Raw genomic sequence first — 19,035 nt, 5'->3', positions numbered from 1 at the left:
CCTGCTCTGATCAGGTTTCATTGTGCCGGACTGCTCACGGGACTGGAACTACTCGTTTTAGTTTAGGTCTTCTCTGGATGGTAATTCATGCTGTCTCAGAGCCTTTACAGCTCAGTGGTCAGAGTAAAACTTTTTGTACATTCCTTCTCAAATGGAGTAAACAAACAAACAAATAAACAAAGATTAATTTGTACAGAACATAACTATTTGTTCTAGTATCTCACTTTGAGAGGTCTGAACAGCCTCTCTGTCTCTTGCTACTAAGGCTGATATAGTAACAGTAAAGGCACATTTTGTCGCAAAGATGGGGACGATGTAATCGTGGAAATTATAAAAAATTTCATCATAGGATAAATGTGATCTCTCAGATCTGCTCTGTATTATTTGCAGCCAGTTTTCTCTCTGCAGGGACAAGAAGACTCGAGCAATGCCACTGGGCCCTGTCCCCGCAAGGGTCATCAGTCAGCATGTTATTAATTCATTTAATTTCATTATTATTATTCTGATTATATACCAGATTTCTTGGGTAACTGTTTTTCTATAAAACAAAATGTCAGAAAAGACCCATTCAATACTCATTTTACATTTAATACTTTGGCATTTTTAAATGTAAAATGCCTCACTAGCTTGAGAACAGCTGTAGATCAATTTTCCTCTAAATGAACCACATAACCAAGTCATTCATGTTACAGTAGCAACCTGTTACTGGTATTTTGTAAGCTGTTATACTGGTTTCAAAGGGGAAAAAAGATTTTGTGCTGACAAAATGTGTCCACAGACAAACGTAGAGACACATAACAGCATGCTCATGTTACTTAATCTGCCAATGACATCTGAGCCCATGTTGTGGTATGTTTTAACTGACACCATAAATGATGTCACCTGGTTGCATGTCACACACACACACACACACACACACACACACACGCACACACACACACACACACACACACAGAGCTGTCTGGTCAAGTACTTGGGCTTTGTCCGCCTTTCAGATTAAAGCTACCAGGCTAACTTGCTGCTATGTCACAATTCCTACATAATCCGGCTCTAATCCTCACTGACTCGATTAAACCACCAAATCTCCAGCTCAGTATCTGGCCCTATCAGCTGCACTCTTCATTTGTACTCACTTTCTCCTTCACCCTCTCCCTTCTCTCTTGTTCCATGCCCTTCCCTCCACCTCTTGACTCTAAACACAATCTTCCTTATCTTTCTTTGTCTCATCTACCTTTTTCTCGTCAAGCCACTCGCTTATTCTCTGGTCTTCTTTTAAACTCTTGTTCTATCTTAGCATACCCAAGAAGCTTTTGTCACATCCCTCTTGTGGCTCGGGTAAAATGTGAACCGTGTTTTATTGATTTTCTGGTGAAAATCAATAAAACATGTTTTTGGCCATAACTCAGTTCATAGGTAAACTATTGCCACATTTCACCAAAAATGCCTAATATGATAAAATTATATAAAGGTCAAGTCTGGATAGACATCTGTGTTAACCTCAGCATATCAAAATTATTCCTTTTTCAACTGTGATGTGCAAGTTTTGTAATATGCTATATAAAAATCATACAAAAGACTCCTGCGACCCTGGGTAAGTACCAAAGAGAACACTGAAATCAGACAGCGTCCTCTGGGAAGAAGTGAGTGGATGGCCAAAGAAAGATTATCCGCTGCCAGAGATCATCCTTGATCATCTCCCTCCTGATATGCATGCTGGATAAGAGCAGTCCCATACTTATTTTTCTGCATTTACAAGCCTCTCAATTCGTTGATTACCATTCAGTGTAAAGAGATGTTTCACCATCATTTGAATGCAAAGGTATTATGTTACACTACATTCCTGTATTGTACCTTAAAAATAATTGAGGTACCAAAATGTTATGTTGTTTTTACTGTGTATTAATACTTTGGCTCGATTTTTAGCTGCAAATATTATTATTCATTTTAATATACAGAAAAATCATCGTAATTGATTTACCTAATCTAAACCTTTTAGAATGGTCTTGTAGAGCCTATGTTTAAATGTAAGTACCACATCAGCTGTCCTGTGATTAAGTGCAACCACTTTCACTTTAGTTTTTTCACGGTCGGACCATAGCAGGCTCAAAAAGGCTCCTTTTAACATCAAAAGTATCTACAAGAATAAATCTGCAGTGAGCTCACAAAAAATCTTTCTTATTTGGTTTGTTAAATGTCTGAACAACTTGCCATCCATTCATTTTCTTAACCACCTATTCCAAGGGTGTCCAACTCCAGGCCAAGGGGCCGGTGTCCTGCAAGTTTTAGATGTGTCCTTGATCCAACACAGCTGATTTAAATGGCTAAATTACCTCCTCAACATGTCTTGAAGTTCTCCAGAGGCCTGGTAATGAACTAATCATTTGATTCAGGTGTGTTGACCCAGGGTGAGATCTAAAACCTGCAGGACACTGGCCCTTGAGGCCTGGAGTTGGACACCCCTGACCTATTCAATACAGCGTTTTGATGGAACTGGAGTCACAGAGAATGCACACAGGCCCAGGGAGAATATACAAACTCCACGCAAAAAGTTCCCAGCTGGCTTGAACACTCGACCCTCTTGCTGTGAAAAGACAGCAAGAAAACCAAGTAAAGAAACAAATGAAAAAACGGAAATTATGAAGAGATCGGCGAACAGTCGAAGGTCCTTGTAGAAAAGTTTCTCTAAAACCTCAGAGTTCATTTCCAAAGCCATGTTAAATTAATCACACAGACACACATTTGCAGTATCAACTATTTACATAACCCATTCATCAAACACCAAGCAGAAGATAAATGAGCCCTCTGTTAGTGATAACAATCAAAGATTAAAATTCTGCGTGTAAGTGTGCACGTTTGTGTCTGTTCACTCATGTTACATGAAGCTCTTCAGTACAGCAGAAAAAAACAGGGTTCCAATCTTATCACACGCTCTGCACGCTGCTGGTACTGTACCAGTTATTGATTGCATAACTGTAGTTCTAAACTACGCTGGAAAAACATAAACAAACGTTTGATGAAGGGAAGTCTAATCACCATCTATCCTGATGAAAGCACCAGACATTCTTTCTTTATAGAGACTTTGTATCTGCAGGGAGCTGCACGTTTACATCAGTCCTCTTTAAATCACAAATAACGATTTGTAATTCATTTGTTATCTCTGAAATGTTGTGATACCAGCTGTAAAAAAAAGCCCTATTTTTAGGGCCACAACAGTACTATTTATTGTATTGTCTGCAAGCTTTACAAGCATTAACTCACATGGCCTCTAATGACCAAGAAAAGTATTAAAGCCAGCAAATTATGAAACGTTGAACCAAGGGAGCAGCGGCGGTGGAGGCAAACCGAGAAAGGAAAAAAAAAAAATGTGGTTGACACTTGACAGCTTGGGTCTATTTTTAACACGGGGAAGAGGTAAAAGGCAGATGAGTGACAAGTTTTGGCGGTTAAGGGGGGTTCTGATCATTTCTCCTGTGCCTTGCTTGTGATATCTTGCTCACTGACAGGCGGTGACAAAAGGGGGAGCTGAGACAGAAGCTTGTATTCCTCTGTGGGTTTCACATGCATGCCAAAGCTGCTATTAAATGGAATCTGTAAAGTTATTCTCCTGATGATTGCGATTGTGGAGGAGGCGCACCGGGAGCGGAGCGGGGGGGAAAACTCGAGACAGCGATTACGGATCAGACGAGGCTTGCCTTTCGTGCTCCCAGAGGGTGTGTGTTAAAGCAAGTCAGCACGAGCGCGCCGATGGAGGGGGTGTAGGGATATATGGATCTGCCACCGCGATTAAACCGTTCGCATCCAGGGAATTGGCAGGAGTCTCACGGGAGCTGGGAGGGGGTGTCCGACAACATTAGGGAAGAATGGACATGTGTTCAGTGTAGGGTTGGAACACATGTTGCTTCCAAATGAGGATTTTCATTTCACATGACAGTGTGGTGATGCCGTTTTATAAGGCTTTTGTAAATAAATAAAGCCATGTATGTGCACAGAGCATATATTCTAAGTGCATGTGAGTGTGCCTACTGATGTCTACTACTGAGTCAATTCTTTATAACTGTGCCAGACTGGCGACCTGTCCAGGGTATACCCCGCCTCACGGAAGAGAATGGATGGAAGAGAATGGATGGATGGATGGTCTTATAGCGCAAAATAAGGACACCACAATGTTAGAGAAAACCCCAACAATCTGAAGATCCCTTTAGATTGTTGGGTGAAGACAGTGAAGACAGTGAAGAGGAAGAACTCTCTTTTAAAGGAAAGAGAGAAGGATCATGAAGGGACATATATCTGCCACAACCAGCTGGAGCTGAAGAGAAGACAGAAAAGAGGCGCAGAGAGACCAAGCACAAAAGACAGGACAAAACAAAAACTACAGGAGAGAGTAAGACAAAGAGTAAACAACATGTGAAAGTGGCATAAAAATGGAAAGTCCCATAATAAGATGGTTAACTAAGTGATGATTCTGAGTAATCTGATCCATCCCTTATTATGAGCTTTATCAAAAAGCTGAAAGCCCTATCGATCTGTCTCCTGAAACCAAACAGGAAAAGGCCCTGATAGATGAAAACTGTGCATTTCACTTCACTTTAGGTGCCCAATGTAAGTCTGCACTCTGAAGTGTTCTGCTGGGATAATATGGAGCTATATAACAATTTAAATACAGAAAGATAGCATCAAGAGGTCAATTGCCTACCTAATGTAGATTTGTAATTGCTTCAGGACACCAATGCATACATCCACATAAACAATCCTGAAACTGAAAATATGTGCACAAAAAGTGAGCACTCTGCCTAATTACTCTAATGTCTGAAGTTAATGGACTCTCACGGATGGCTGGCCTCAGGAAATCAGTGAACATAATGACCAGTCACTAATGAATGCTCCAAACATCAATGATACTCAGCTGAAAGGATTTTGTCTGTGGCATGTTCTAAAAAACAGACCCAGCAGTGTGAAAGACAGAGTTTTCTGTCGCTTTGTGGTTCATGTAGCAAACACTTCCAAATTCCCAGTTGTGAAATCGAGTCAGCAAAAAGCTAAACTGCCTCCAACCTGGATTTAATCCTGATAGATCCTGTTTAGCATTCGGATCAGAGACTTCCACCTCTTCAAAAAATGTGAAGAGGTGATTATATGATATATTATTCCATGGCTCTGTTGTACTGTACGTCACAGAGTGCTCCTGTATACGGATACATGAGATCTATGAAGGAGTTGTAGATGGAGTGTGTGTGTGTGTGTGTGTGTGTGGGGTGGGGGGGGTGGGGGGGGGGGGGGGGGGGGCACAGTAAAGGCAACAGAGAGACATTTAGGATTAAGGGAGAATTCTCAGGAATACACTGCATTCTATAACAGTCAGTATTTCCTCTGCACTTTCCTGTCTCATAGCTACACGTCGGTTTATATACCATTGTACTTAGTCTGGAGAAAATAGAGCTTACGTCAGACATTCTCTGCAACAGAACGGAACTAGCCTTTCAAAGGACCATATATCCTTTTCTATTTTCACACTTAACAATGGTTGCATGTGAGGACAGCTGGACATGAGCGACTGATATCAGGTCGTCGTGAGATTTACCAAAAGCAAAGGGAATGCTTTGGAAATACTAGAAGCAAAGGGATCACCACAAGGAAAGGAATACTATTATTTGTTCCAAATACAATAACCCCCTCAATCGTTTACCCCAAACACGTGTTAACAGAACCCCCTAACTGGAGCAATTAGGGATACTGTCCTAACATAAGAAATGATCTAATAATAACAATGTGAAACATCCCAAACACAATAAGGAGGAGGTGACGTGGATGGGTTGATAAAACTTTAACAAAGCAGTAAGTAGTTCATTTCCACTTCAAGCTGTCTTCTTAATTACATCTTAGGCCTGTCACTATCATTAAGAAGATAAATATCCCATAATCCAAATGACAAATATAATGAGCTCTCCTTAAACTTAACAATCACCACTGATGATTTGCATCAGAGTGTAGGGACACACACAACCTATCTACCTACCTTGTGGATTAGAGCACTTTGTCCTATAGACAACTTCACTCGCTGGGTCCACGTGCTCATTTGAGGTTTGACAGCGTTTTAGTAGATAAAGGTGAATGGCTTGGACATGAATTGTTCTGCAGTTTGGAGAAGGCAGCTCCCGGGCCTGGCCGCCATGTACTAAATACTTCAATTAAGGAATTAAGAATTAAGTTAAAGGATTAAAAAGGACAGGGAGGGAGGGGCATGTAAACAAGAACGAACAGCTTGTAGAGCTGGGGGAACATATATAGATGAGAACCGGAAGGAATGTGTTTGGAGGCGTGGTCCCGGCTCCCAAAATTCAGATACTTTATGACCAGTTATGGAATCAAAGTGACATTATTATGTGTAAACTATTTGCTGACGATGGCATTTTTCACTGTATTCAATTCAATTCAATTTTATTTATACTACACAGACAAGAACAGTTGCCTCAAGGTGCTTTATGATATAAGGTAAAGACCCTACAATAATACAGAGAAACAAAAATCAGATGGCTTCTTATGACCACGCACTTGGCGACAGTGGGAAAGAAGAACTCCCTTTTAACAGGGAAACAGGGAGAAACAGGACAAAAGACAAAGGAGAGGCAGAGATTACAATAACTAATGATTAAATGTTGGGAAGCCCCCAGCAGCAAACACAGACATTTAAACTCCTTTAGCCTGCAGTTGCACAAATCAGAGTTGCATATGCATTGCCACTCTGCAACCCTTCTCTACTTCAGGTCCTCTGGCTTTATGTTGTTTGTGACATAATCTGTGTTATATCTGTCACTGATATCATTGATGCCTGACAGTGGATTTGACTGAATTAGAGTTTAAGCAATTAGAGCACTTTGGCCTTAGAGCAATTTGATGGCAGCAACCATGTTTTCTCATGTTTTCTCAGAGGGCTGTTGTCACTTGGACTGAAAATGAAGAAAACGAAATCCAATTATGACAGTATTGGCAGAGATCCCCTTACACTGTCAAAAACCCCCAAACTTTATTAGCAGCGAAAAACACATCATGGCTATCTGTGTGAGGAGGTGCCAAGATAGAATAAGGTATGGTCACGGTGCAGAGGATATTTTTTTCTAATAAACAGCAATTATATTGTATATGGTGGAGCGTGGTGAGGTCTGGGGAAGATGGGGGTGTGGGGGGTTGCTGCACCACTGAGCTATTATCGGAGATAATGACATCAACTGAGCTCTCTCCTGAGTGTAGTTGTGTGTGACAAAAAAATAGATAAGAGCTTATAATTATGCACCACCCAGGGAGGAGAGGAGCTGTGGAAAAAGAAGAAAAACACAGGGAGATATGGAATGAGTAACAATTTAAAGAAAAGGAGAGTAAATCCACAAAAGTGCGAGGCTAAGAAGTGCAGATGCAGGTCTGAATATAAATCCTTACACAGAAAGTATTACAGATATAGTTATGCAGAAACACTAAAAGCACTAAGTAAAAGAATGGAGGAGGAATATATATACATATATAATATGTACAAAAACACACACACACGTACATGTACACTACACAGACATCTTAAGCCCCTCACTCTAATCCTTCCGGCTGACCCGAGACACTGATGCTGATGAGATGCTCGAGCTGCAGGCTTCAGGAGAGATGTGATGAAGAAGAAGAAGAGGAAAAGAGGAGGAGGAGGACTAGACAACAAGATGAAAAGGAAAAGGGCAAGAAGAGAGAGGAGGGGGAGGAAGATTTAATCATGCTGATAAAAGACACAGCGTTCTGTGATGAAAAAACTATTGAAATCTTAAGGACAATAAAGGAGGTCCATAAGCTAAGAATTTACTCTTGCTCTGTCAGTGACTAGTAACGTCGAGCGCCTTCGGGTGGCTGTTGTTTTGATGTGGTCCTATATTTAAAAAAATCTAAACTGAGGTGAATAAAGTGTTGTTAATGACTCGACGTGAGGTGGTGATTGGGCAGAAAAACATTTTATGAGATGACAGGGGGTGCTGCCCTCTGGAACGTCACAGACGAGCCAGTGAAATAATGTGATCAATAGAGCGGCTGGCTGCTTTTCTATGCTCGTGGTTACAGGACTTAAAGGACTGCAATGATGGGAAAGCTCCGCTTACACTGGTCCTTCATGAACAGCTTCTATATCTGTCTGTCAAATAAGAGCTGAGCTGTAGGTGTGCTCAGAACACTGCTGTAGCTTTGGGATGTGTTGGGAAGGCAAATTCAGTTGATTTCAACCACAAACTTAGAATGAATGTCCTTGTAGAAGACAGACAGAACTGTGACATGAAGGGGTGTAAGTTATTTATTCTCTGAGTGTCTTTTTATAGATACATTCTTACAATTATCACTCTTACAATCTTACAATGCATACATTGTTAAACCTTACTGACAGAAATGTTGATTATTGGCCAATTATTATTTTTAATAATAATGTTATTGTTATTTAGTATTATAATAATTGCTGTGACAAAAATTATTTGCTATAAAGAAATAATATATGTCTTCCATGGTGGTTAGCACTGTTGTCTCACAGCAACAAGGTACTCAGTTCAATTCCACCATCGGGTCGGGGTCTTTCTGTGTGGAGTTTGCATGTTTGTGTGGGTTCTCTCCGGGTACTCCAGCTTCCTCCCACGGTCCAAAGATGTGCTGTTAATGGGATTAGGTTAATTGGAAATTTTAAATTGCCCTTAGGTATGAATGTGAGTGCAAATGGTTTCCTGTATCTATATGTTAGCCCTGCGACAGACTGGCGACCTGTCCAGGGTGTACCCTGCCTCTCGCCCTAAGACAGCTGGGATAGGCTCCAGCCTCCCTCGCGACCCTGAAAAGGATAAGCGGAAGAGAATGGATGGATGGATGGAATATATGTCTTATCTTTTTACCTTAATTATCAATGATTAACTAAGCGTTATTAGTCCTCTTAGGAAAAAACAAAAAAACATGCTTCCCAAAGGTATGTGGAAATCAGTTTTTCTTATACTGTCGACACAATCTTCATCCTGTAAAACCACTGAAATAGATCTGAAATTGTCAGCTCCTTAATGCTTTTGGTTGTCTTGGAGTACAGGAGCAAATCATAGCATTCGTTCACACAGTGCTGATCATTACTGAAACCTTTCTTAATGCACCTTTCATCACAACTTCAGAGAATTGAAGTTCACAGCAATCCAACAATACACATGGCTGTGTGTGCCACTGGCAATGAAGCAGCATGCTGCTATATGCACCATACGAAGGTAAGGGTTGAAAGTGTCTCCACTCTGTTAACACACTTTTCCCAGATTACTGTGTTTGTTTATTGTTATATCTGTTTTTTTCTTCTTTTTTTAAAGGTCGCAGCATTACCGTGTTAAGCAGCCCAACCATAAATTCCCAGATTATTCTTAAGCAGAATTGCAGTGTCTCTTTTTGTATGTTTTTATGTGCTATCTAAAGTCGACGGCTCTGATTCTCGGGTGCTGATACATTTAATTGTAGGAAAAGTAGGAAATTAGCAGATGACAGAGGATTATGAAGAGTCACGCTAACTAAAAAATAGCACTCCACATCAGACTGATGAATGACATTTAATCCTGAGAGGCGTCTGAAGAGACACGGGACATAAACCCTACCTGTTCTTCCCACTCTCTCTCTAACAGAACCTCTTTGCTTTTTCTGCCTCGCTGAGAACACGAGTCCAACCTCTGATGGCCTGAAGGCTCCAGCTTAATAATGTGACTATAATGGCTTTTTCCACATAGCTGCCAGTGTCACCTCTTACACAATTACTCCATCTGACTTCCACTGAGACACTGCAATTATGTCTTTGATAAAGCTGGAGAAATTGTTCTCTTCACACAGGTGTCAGTGTCAGCATCTGCAAAAAATGGCCATTCCCTGTCTGTCCACATGCTCTGTGTGTTCTGTAGTTATAACATCATTGATCAAGACACACGCTAGTTACTTTGTTGTAATCTACATGCTAGTATGTATCAAATGATATCATGATAAAATGATAAATTTTTGTTTTTTAAACGCAATATGTGGTAAAGCCCTGTGATAGGCTAGTACCTCTCACCTTACACCTGCTGGGATATGCTCCAGCTCCCCGTGACCTCGAATTAGATACATGTTTAAGAAAACGTATGGTTGGAAAATTGTTAACGGCTTTTCGGGGTATATGTGTAGGGCTGCTCAACGGAGCAAAGACTGCGAGCTAGTTCAGGCAAGCAGGTTGAGCTGCACTGTGTCCTCCACAGTAATATAGCTCAATCTCTTCACGTCACATACCAGACATGCTTTCCCACTTTGTTGGTCTATTCAAGCTGCAAATTTTTTCATCTCTTGATCAGTTTTCTCTGCCTGCTATTTCAACCCCTGCACCACCCGCAGAATCCATGTGTAGGTATATTTACTCATCACTCTCGCAACTGTAAATCTGCGGGAGGAGATTCATTTAGAGCCTTGACACCAAACTATATTTTGCTGCATAAGAAATCATTTCAAAAGTTACTTGTCAGACTGAAATACCACTAATATGTCCCAACTGATGTTACAGATCAGTGCAACAGCATATTTCAATAGATTTTTAATGGGTCATATCATCCAAAATTAACGTCATTCTTTCTTACTACACCTCTACCTGCTATTGCAGTGCTGATAATAAATGTCAGTGCTGACATTTAAACGCTGCTGCCATCAGAATTTCAAGAGTTTAAAAAATGTAATCACGTTAGTTACTCTTTTTTAAACTTTAATTAATAAACATACAAACCTCATTAATTTGCACTAGTCTTATTTCATGTGTACGTGACACACTGCTGCATGTTTTGCTAGTTTCTCCTATCATCCTCTCAGTCTGATCACAACTCCTTTTACTCACACATGACATGAGGACTGCCCTGGTTGCTGTATGAGCTTTTCAGTTTGTGGTTAAATTAAAAAGCGCTGGAAGAATTCAAATAAAAGCTGCTGGGCTAGCTCGACTTCTGAACTGCTGTGCCTTTGTTGTTAGCTTCCTCCATGATGAGGAAGCTAGCTCTCCTGTTAGCAACCAGTGATGTGCTCCTGATACATGTTGTAGCAGAGTTCTTGTGTGTGTCACAGGCATCAAACGAGTTCATATTTGAAAATGATGAAGTCTATTCACTTAATAAAGTAATCATTGAGTGTGCGTATGACCTGCCCTAATACTTGAAGAAAAAAACCTAGGATTATGTCCAGGATTATGACTCTGTGAAGTTGTTAGAGTATCAACCTCTAACCCTCACCCTCATTTAGAATAACTTGACATGGTATATCTCATCTAAGCCCATGACTTCATTACCTTCTGTGAGCTGCTTTATTGACTTCTGCTTTAGTTTTTCTCAAGGACGGGTGAAGGAAATGTGCGATTGTTGACAAATTCTGGTTGCAACATCTGTTAGCAGCACTGGAAGCAAGCTACATGTGTTCACTAAAGTGGCTGGAGTCAAGGCTCTTCTTACTCCATCCCCTGTGGGTTGAGTGAATTCTACAGACCTTGGCCTTAGGAGACCTTTTCAAACCCCATTAAATAACTGTGACAACTATGTTTTTTTTCTTTTTTTAAAAGAAAAATAAAATATTTTACCTTCTCTCTGCTACTCGACTGCATACTGTAATAAGGAGATCAAAATTGTCACTAAAGGTACCAGCTTAAACAAAAATAAATAAAATGACTGGATGCCAGTTTATTATAAGCATGCTGTTTCCTGATTTGATTGAGAAGTGGTTTTGTCACCTCTGCATTAGAAACGTATACCATAAATTCTGGTGACGTGTAGAAGTGAGTGGATGATTTTATTTTGAAGGTTCAGGTTAACACTTCTGGATTTATTTCACTATGTCGTATAATTTGCTTCTCCTGAAATGCTTTTAAAGAGAACCAATTCTACTAGCAGATGTTACATTGATTCTATTTTACAAGCCTAATGTGTTGAAAGTGTTTTGTGGAATTTAGCGAAACTTACAAGCCTGAAATGAAAATTCTGACAATCTGGACAAGAGCCAGATATTCCAATTAGCAGTGTCTGTGAAAGACTTAATTATTAGTTAACAGTTAGTGTTTACCATAATAGGGCTATTTACATCAGACTGCTGATGCACTGGTAATAGAGGGAGAATACCCAGCAAAGGATTCAGACTGGCCTTAAGAACCACCTGATAAGCCTCCTGCGGCTCCCTCAGCTGTAAATAGTCATTAGCTAGTATGCTGTCAAAGCCTGGCCACATCACAGGCAACCCTGAATTAAACAGTGGGTATAAGGCTGACACTGCAGTCTGCAATGTGTGTTTAATTCCACAGTATATAATGTTCTTAAGACCCCATAAAACCAACATAACTCCTCCACGCCTTACATTTATGTATAAACGTAGAGGGTTGCAAAGGGTCATAAATGTTTGAATGCAAATATCAGCTGGGAATAACAGCCCAAATCAAAAACAACAATATGTTTACTGTCCAGATAAGATTTCTGTCAGAATTTGCAGGAATGTTCTCAAAAAACAAACAAAGAAAAAAATCAATCAACACCCCAAAACAGCCACTATGTCCAGGTTTCTGGTCAAGAAAGAATGAAGGGGAGGGACAGACAGAAAAAGAAAGACAAAATAAAGAAGCACGAGCGTCTGTGCCTTTAAGAGTCCCCAGGCCAGAGCTGATCGTTGGGAAAGTCACCAAGTGATTTTCTCATGACCCCAGAGAGGAGGCCTTCTTCCTTCTGGGTCCATGGATGGAGAAGAGATGTCACTGAAAACCCACGAAAGGGGCACTTGCCACATACAGTAAAAGTCACGGCTGGCACCATGTCTCACTGTACATCTGTCATCTAACTGCTATTTCCATGTTCTCGGTGAAAAATTCCTCTATTACATCCACACATTTCCAAGTAACATTACACAGGCCTAGTTGTGTTACTCTTTTGTCTCTTTCCCACAGTTTATCCCATATTGAGACTAAAAATAAGAATGTTTGTATGGACTTAAAAATAGTAGTAACTCAGTGAATGTGGGGCACGAGTTGCAAATCATCAAACCTCCAGTGGCTGGACTGAGCATGGTCTTTACAGGTCAATGCAGTGCTTAAAAATGCAGCCAGCACTGCAGTGCTCCACATGCTTCAATCACATCACTAATCCTGTGAATGGGCCTAATTATTGCAATATAATTAGATCAAGGTGGTTGAATGACCCCAGACTTAATTGCAGTATAAGACTGGGATTGAGGTATCAATGTGAGATTGTCTGTCTGAAGTGAATGTTAACATCTCTCATTCAGACAAAGACCAGAAAAATAATCTTGCAGACGTGCTAAATGACCGCTAAGAGAAGAAGAGCGTGAGGTACCAAATGAAACCAAAGATTTAGAGAACGATAACTGGCGTTGGAGTCATTGTATTACACATTACATCTCTTAAGCATAAGCAGGCGTATATTACATAGTTAGTCCCTGGAGAAAGTAATTTGTTACACTACTCTTTACACTACTTTCTCATTACTCAGCTGTAGCCTGACTGCTCATTACAGTGATCAGGTCTCGCTGCTGGGTTGGGGTGTCAGAAAGTGATTTCCGAAGTTTCCGTTCATTTTTTCTGTGTAATATCTGTGCTTATAATGGCAAATAGACTATAGTCAACAGGATTTATGAAGGGGTTACATATAAAATAAAGAAATGACCTGTCTTTATGACGTGCATTATATTAAATCCAGCCTTTTTTCCAGCCCCTTAAAATGTCTTTATGGAAATGTGATGTTATAGTTGCTGCTGCCCTCTTGGGAAGATCTCTTAAAAACGCACAACAGCTTTAATGTCACACTGGGTTGTGCACTAGCGTTGTGTTAGCATGTTCTTTGTGCAGATGTGCAGACTTCAAACCTTTTTAACATGACTTCTTTGAATTTCAGTAGATAATAACATGCTGAATGATCACAAAGAAGATATGAAATAAGAACAAAGACAGTGAAAACAACTACAGGGAAAGAAAAGAAGGACATCGTGGCTTTTTTGGGATGTGATATATTATGCTGTGAGATTGAATCTGAACTAATCTCCACTCCAGTTCTTATCCTCCTGGGCTTTGTACAGGGTGCAAGTGAGTGTAAATATAAAAGATTACAAGGGACACTGGCACACTTGCACAGACTGACAACTGGACAACAAACTACCTCACTAAAGAGGAAAGAGTGCATTGCTGTATGTATGTCATTATGTACCGATAAATCCCTCAATCTTCCCCCTGAAATCAAAATTGCAACAGTTGCTGGGGACACATACGTGAGGAGTGCAGCCTTCAAACCCTTGTAATCCCGGCTCAGAGTGGAAAAGGGGCTTTGCTGCACATCTATTTGGTTTTATTCTAAAAAACAGGCAATTAGAGATAAGGCCATAGTTATATGCAGGACAAACTGCATTGAATAGCTCGGCTTTTTCATCTTCTTAGAGTTAAAAACACATTTTGGAATTGAGTGCTAATGCGTGAAACTTCAACTTAGCACATGTCAAGTGTGCTAATATACCAAGCTTCAATACCTATTATCTTCTAAAGCAGGAACGCTCATAGCCAAGAGTGACTCTATGTTAAAATAAGACATGCTACTATTAATAATTACCGCAGCACTCTCACTTAATATTATAAATCACTCACAATCATCAGCGGTGAGGACACCGCTGCCTCACCTCCCAACAGAGCATTTTGAAGCTTGTATCGGTTGACCTTGTTAAATAACTAGCGTCCATCACAGGACACACCTGGAAAACAAATGAAGATGTGCTTTCTTGCCAGATGGTGTGTCCAGAATGCAAGATTAATTGTACAGCGGCTGCTGAAGAGATAAGGCATAGCTCATACATCGCCGCCGCTGGTCTTTGATAAGTGACGTCAAGCTTCAAGATTATTGTGTGTGCTTATGTAAATCCGGTGCTAGAACACGGTGCTGGGACGAGCTAAAACAGCAACTCTTTCAGTTGCACTCTGTCCATTTTATTGGTTCTAGAAACATCTAAGAATAGTGCTGAGTATCCAGAGCGAACAAGTGTCAGTACAATTTCTCTAACAATACCTTCATTTTACGATCATATTAGCCAACAATCTGACTTTAAAGTTTTATTCTTCAGAATCTATGTCTGCACCCCTCACCAGGATGCCTTGATAACATGAACGCAGGGGTGTGAACCACATACTTCTAGGAATAAAACGCTAAATACACACGACAAGGACTTTTAGTGGTAAGACTGCTATAACACCAGGAAAGGATTAAACTCTGCCAACTGACACAGCTTACCTCAGAAAAAGACAAAGAGCAAATTAAGCAATTAGACACGAGTGAATAATTAGGCACAGTGCTTGATGAACCTAAGCTAATATAATCAAATTAGCTGACCCAAACACAACTTCACTGAGACAATCTTAATGAGTTTGTGTGACTGAGGAGAACTGTTCATGCTAGCAAGGCTTAATATAAAAAGATACAACTGCTGGGTGGTAGCACAGAAGGTAAGTGTCACGTTTAATTAGGAAAGGTAACACTGAATTAATCAGAGGACAACACTGAAGTTCAGCACTGTGCCACAATGGTAAAGCTGACTATGTGCAGCTGTTTCAGATGGTCTTACTACTACTAATGTGTGTGTGTGTGTGGGGACCAACAGCCCTTATGGGGACCCAAATCCTGGTTCCCACAAGTTTGAAGGCATTTTTGAGACTCAGGACTTGGACTTGGTTGTCCTGCTATAATGTAGGACAACCAAATGCAGTCCAGTCTCAATCTGCGATGATTCGTCATTGACCAAAAGCCTGAACTGGCACCAAAATCTATGGTGCAGCAGGACAATGAATTAAACATTCGTTTTTAGGGGGCAGCACAGTGGTTTTCCTGCTGTGTTCCTCACAGCAGGAAAATTCTGGGTTTAAATCTACCTTTTTGTGTGGAGTTGTGGGTACTCCCGCTTCCTCCCACAGGAAGGAAGCCAGTTAGTTTGGGTGAAATGGTGATTCTAAAGTTCCATAGGTGTGAGTGTGGACTGTTTTCTGTCTCTCTGTGTTGGCCCTGTGAGAGACTGGCAACCTGTGCATGTACCCCGCCTCTCACCCTATGGCAGCTGGGATAGATTTCAAACATGGCGAGTTGTGCCCTCGAGATGACATTTGAAATGCTGCGACTGTTTCGGAAATCTTAAATAAATAGATTTTCACACAAAAAGGCGGTCCTTCTGAGAAAATGGGTCAAACAACAATACATGTGCGACAGCAGTCGCCAGGCTTCTGACAAGGAAGAATAATAAGCATGGAATCGTTTTTAGAAACAAGTTATTTACCCGACGTGGTCACAGAATACGGTCAGAACATCCTGTGAAAAAGATAATTTATACATCAACATGTGGTAAATTGTAAAGATTACAGAGAGACAGAAAAGGACAATATTCTATTCATTAAGGTTGTCCTCTCAGAGGAGTAGCAGAATTTCAAATCGTTCATTACACATGCTCACTCCTGCATTTTTCTGTTGGTGAGAATTTTTCACTCGTAACTTTTTCACTCTTATGAGTACATCATGTAGTCATAGTGCAAACACACTCAAAAAAGAGTAAGTATGGAAGTGAAGTCATATGTTTTTAACATATCCTCAATCACTCAGCAGCTGCTTGCGAGTCTGATAACAATCTCCAATACTCTGGATTTTGAACTGAACCACCATGTTGTTTGTAGGAGGAGGTTTGCTCACTTCCTGCTCTAACACACACATCTGGGATTCAAAGAGCTCACAGTTTTCCTGTTGCCACCGGGTGCTATTCATGAACATTTCCTCTCTGTGTCTTGACTGCTCAGTGTTTTCAGGACACACCTGCAGGGCGATTGATGGTGAGGTCAAGGTCAGCTACTGTGCTCATATCTTCCTGTTGTCCTGTGACCCTGAATCATAGCCTGCTGATAAAATTGGTTGCCAGACATTGCTTGCAGTCACCCCTTACAATGACTTAAATCACTGTCTCACCGCAGTGAACCTAGATGGTGCAAAATGGAAGTGTTACTCAGGTAATACTCCCTCAGAGAGAAACTCCCTCGCTGACAGGGAATGTGATTGTTTTGGCAACAGCACTGAAAAGCACACATAAGCTACGGGCAGCTGAGAACAAATTCAGGCAAAGTGTGTATCTCTCACTGGCTTTCATGTCTCACAGAGCAATATGAAAGTCAGCACCCAGACTCTTGGAAGTGACAGGTGCTCACCTGGAGCAGATGGGGCTCTACAACTTAAATAGATGTTTCCAGTTTTTCCATATGAGAGTGGAGTGAAGCATGTGAGCAGTCCAAAAACTGAGTGTTTGACTCTTTCATCGCTGACACTGATTAAAAAAAATCATTTCTGTCGTTGCTGAGGGTTAAATTAAGGCAAGAGGGACGATAAAATGATGATTCAAAATTCATGAGCTCGTGAACATCCAGCAGTTCCTTGTTGCTTTTCAAGGAGAATGACTATTAAATCAGTAGTGCCTTTATATGAACTCTAGTAGGTCTCTGAATTAGAAGAAACACAAAACTCAAGAAATATTAATATTCTCTTGAAATGCAGAAAAAAAGAAAAAAAATACTCCCTTCTAGGTGCAGCCACTACATTTTTTTACTGGAATTAATCATTTAAAAACTTCTTGCTCCCCAAAACGTTTGCAAAATACTCGTGCAGCTGTACCGTGGCCCAATTTCTAAATCAAAGAGAGGGAAAAGTAGGCTGCTTGTACTGTACAGCTATCAGTGAAAGTAGGAGTTTAATACATTGCTAGAGAGAGTGACGGCTGAGCCAGTGTTGCAGCAGCTATAAAGGGATTATTCTTCCCTGGAAGACATAATCATGTGTAACACACTTGTTTCAAATCCTGTGAAAAACAAACAGGTGTTTCAGCTTCAAATCCAGCTCTTCATCCTCTGGCACACATACAGCAAAGAACCCCCAGAAGCAGACCATGCTGTCATTTCTGTCATTAGTTACAGGTTTCTGATTATGACTCATGTCAGCACAACGTGGTCGGACTTCAGTAAATCCCACATTCTAATGTACATTATGTTGCTTTGATATTTAATGCTAACAGGATGGATGAAAATGTGATGTTAGTCGCATTATTTTAAGATCTGAAATACAAAGTGATAACCACTGTTTGCGTGTGTGTGCTTCTGGAAATGTGAACAAACAAGGAAACACAACAGAAGGCATTTATATAAGGCAGGTGAAGAAGCTTACCTGTGAGCGCGCACAGAAAGGTAAAGTAGAGCAGAGGAAGTTTCCTCGAAGTAGTGCTGGAGGCTCCCATGGCTGATGTACACACTTCTCAGTTGTCAACGTCCTTCACCCGGCTTTATGTGAGCACTCCGCCTCGGGCAAATAAAGCTCTTCAAGTCTGCTCAGCGGGCTTCCCACTATCTCCACGCGCTGGCCGAGGAAGGTAAGGTAGGGGACACTTCAGGTGAGGAAGTGTGGAAAGGGTCTTATCCCACTGACGCACGGATCCCCTTTTCTGACTTGGTGGAGCGATGCGAATATTAAAGTGGAGTGAAAACTGGATTGGCAACGACACTAAAGGTCATCCGAGACTCTTCTTCTCCTCCTTTTAACATCTACAATTCCCTGCTTATCGACACGGCGGCGAGTGGGTTATAACTCTGCAAGTTGTCATCCCGAGACCTTTCCTAAGAGAGAGGAGAGAGAGAGAGAGAGAGACGTGCCACCTCCGCGGTAGAGCTGTAGATTCAGCTTCAGTGTCGAGCGCAATTTCCGGAAACCTCCAACAAAATAAGGTCCGTGAAACACTGCCTTAGACGATGTCTTTTATTTTGAAAACAAAAATGTTCCACCTTTATTTTTTTACTGTCTGTAAAATTAAACTTGACGCAGTTTCGCTAGTTCTCAGGTTCAGTAGGGGGCAGGTATCTGAACGTGTGTGTGTGTGTGTGTGTGTGTGTGTGTGTGTGTGTGTGTGCGTGCGTGTGCATGCGCGCGTGTGCGTGCGTGCGTGTGTGTGTGTGTGTTTCTTCAC

At 41.0% G+C, this 19,035-nt stretch overlaps 1 protein-coding gene across 1 annotated transcript in view; it reads right to left on the bottom strand.

Moving 5' to 3' along the window:
- The window catches only part of esama (endothelial cell adhesion molecule a), a 76,497-nt gene extending 57,775 nt beyond the window's left edge, over positions 1 to 18,722 (bottom strand). The window contains exon 1 of the mRNA XM_063485979.1: positions 18,243 to 18,722. Within this exon, the coding sequence (XP_063342049.1) occupies positions 18,243 to 18,312 (70 nt within the window). The 5' untranslated portion in view covers positions 18,313 to 18,722. The remainder of the gene's footprint in view (positions 1 to 18,242) is intronic.
- Between the last annotated feature and the right edge of the window lie 313 nt (positions 18,723 to 19,035).

This window comes from Pelmatolapia mariae, linkage group LG10_11 (genome assembly GCF_036321145.2).
Source record: "Pelmatolapia mariae isolate MD_Pm_ZW linkage group LG10_11, Pm_UMD_F_2, whole genome shotgun sequence".
Classification (NCBI taxonomy): Eukaryota; Metazoa; Chordata; class Actinopteri; order Cichliformes; family Cichlidae; genus Pelmatolapia; species Pelmatolapia mariae.
This window is presented reverse-complemented; position numbering and strand designations above follow the sequence as displayed.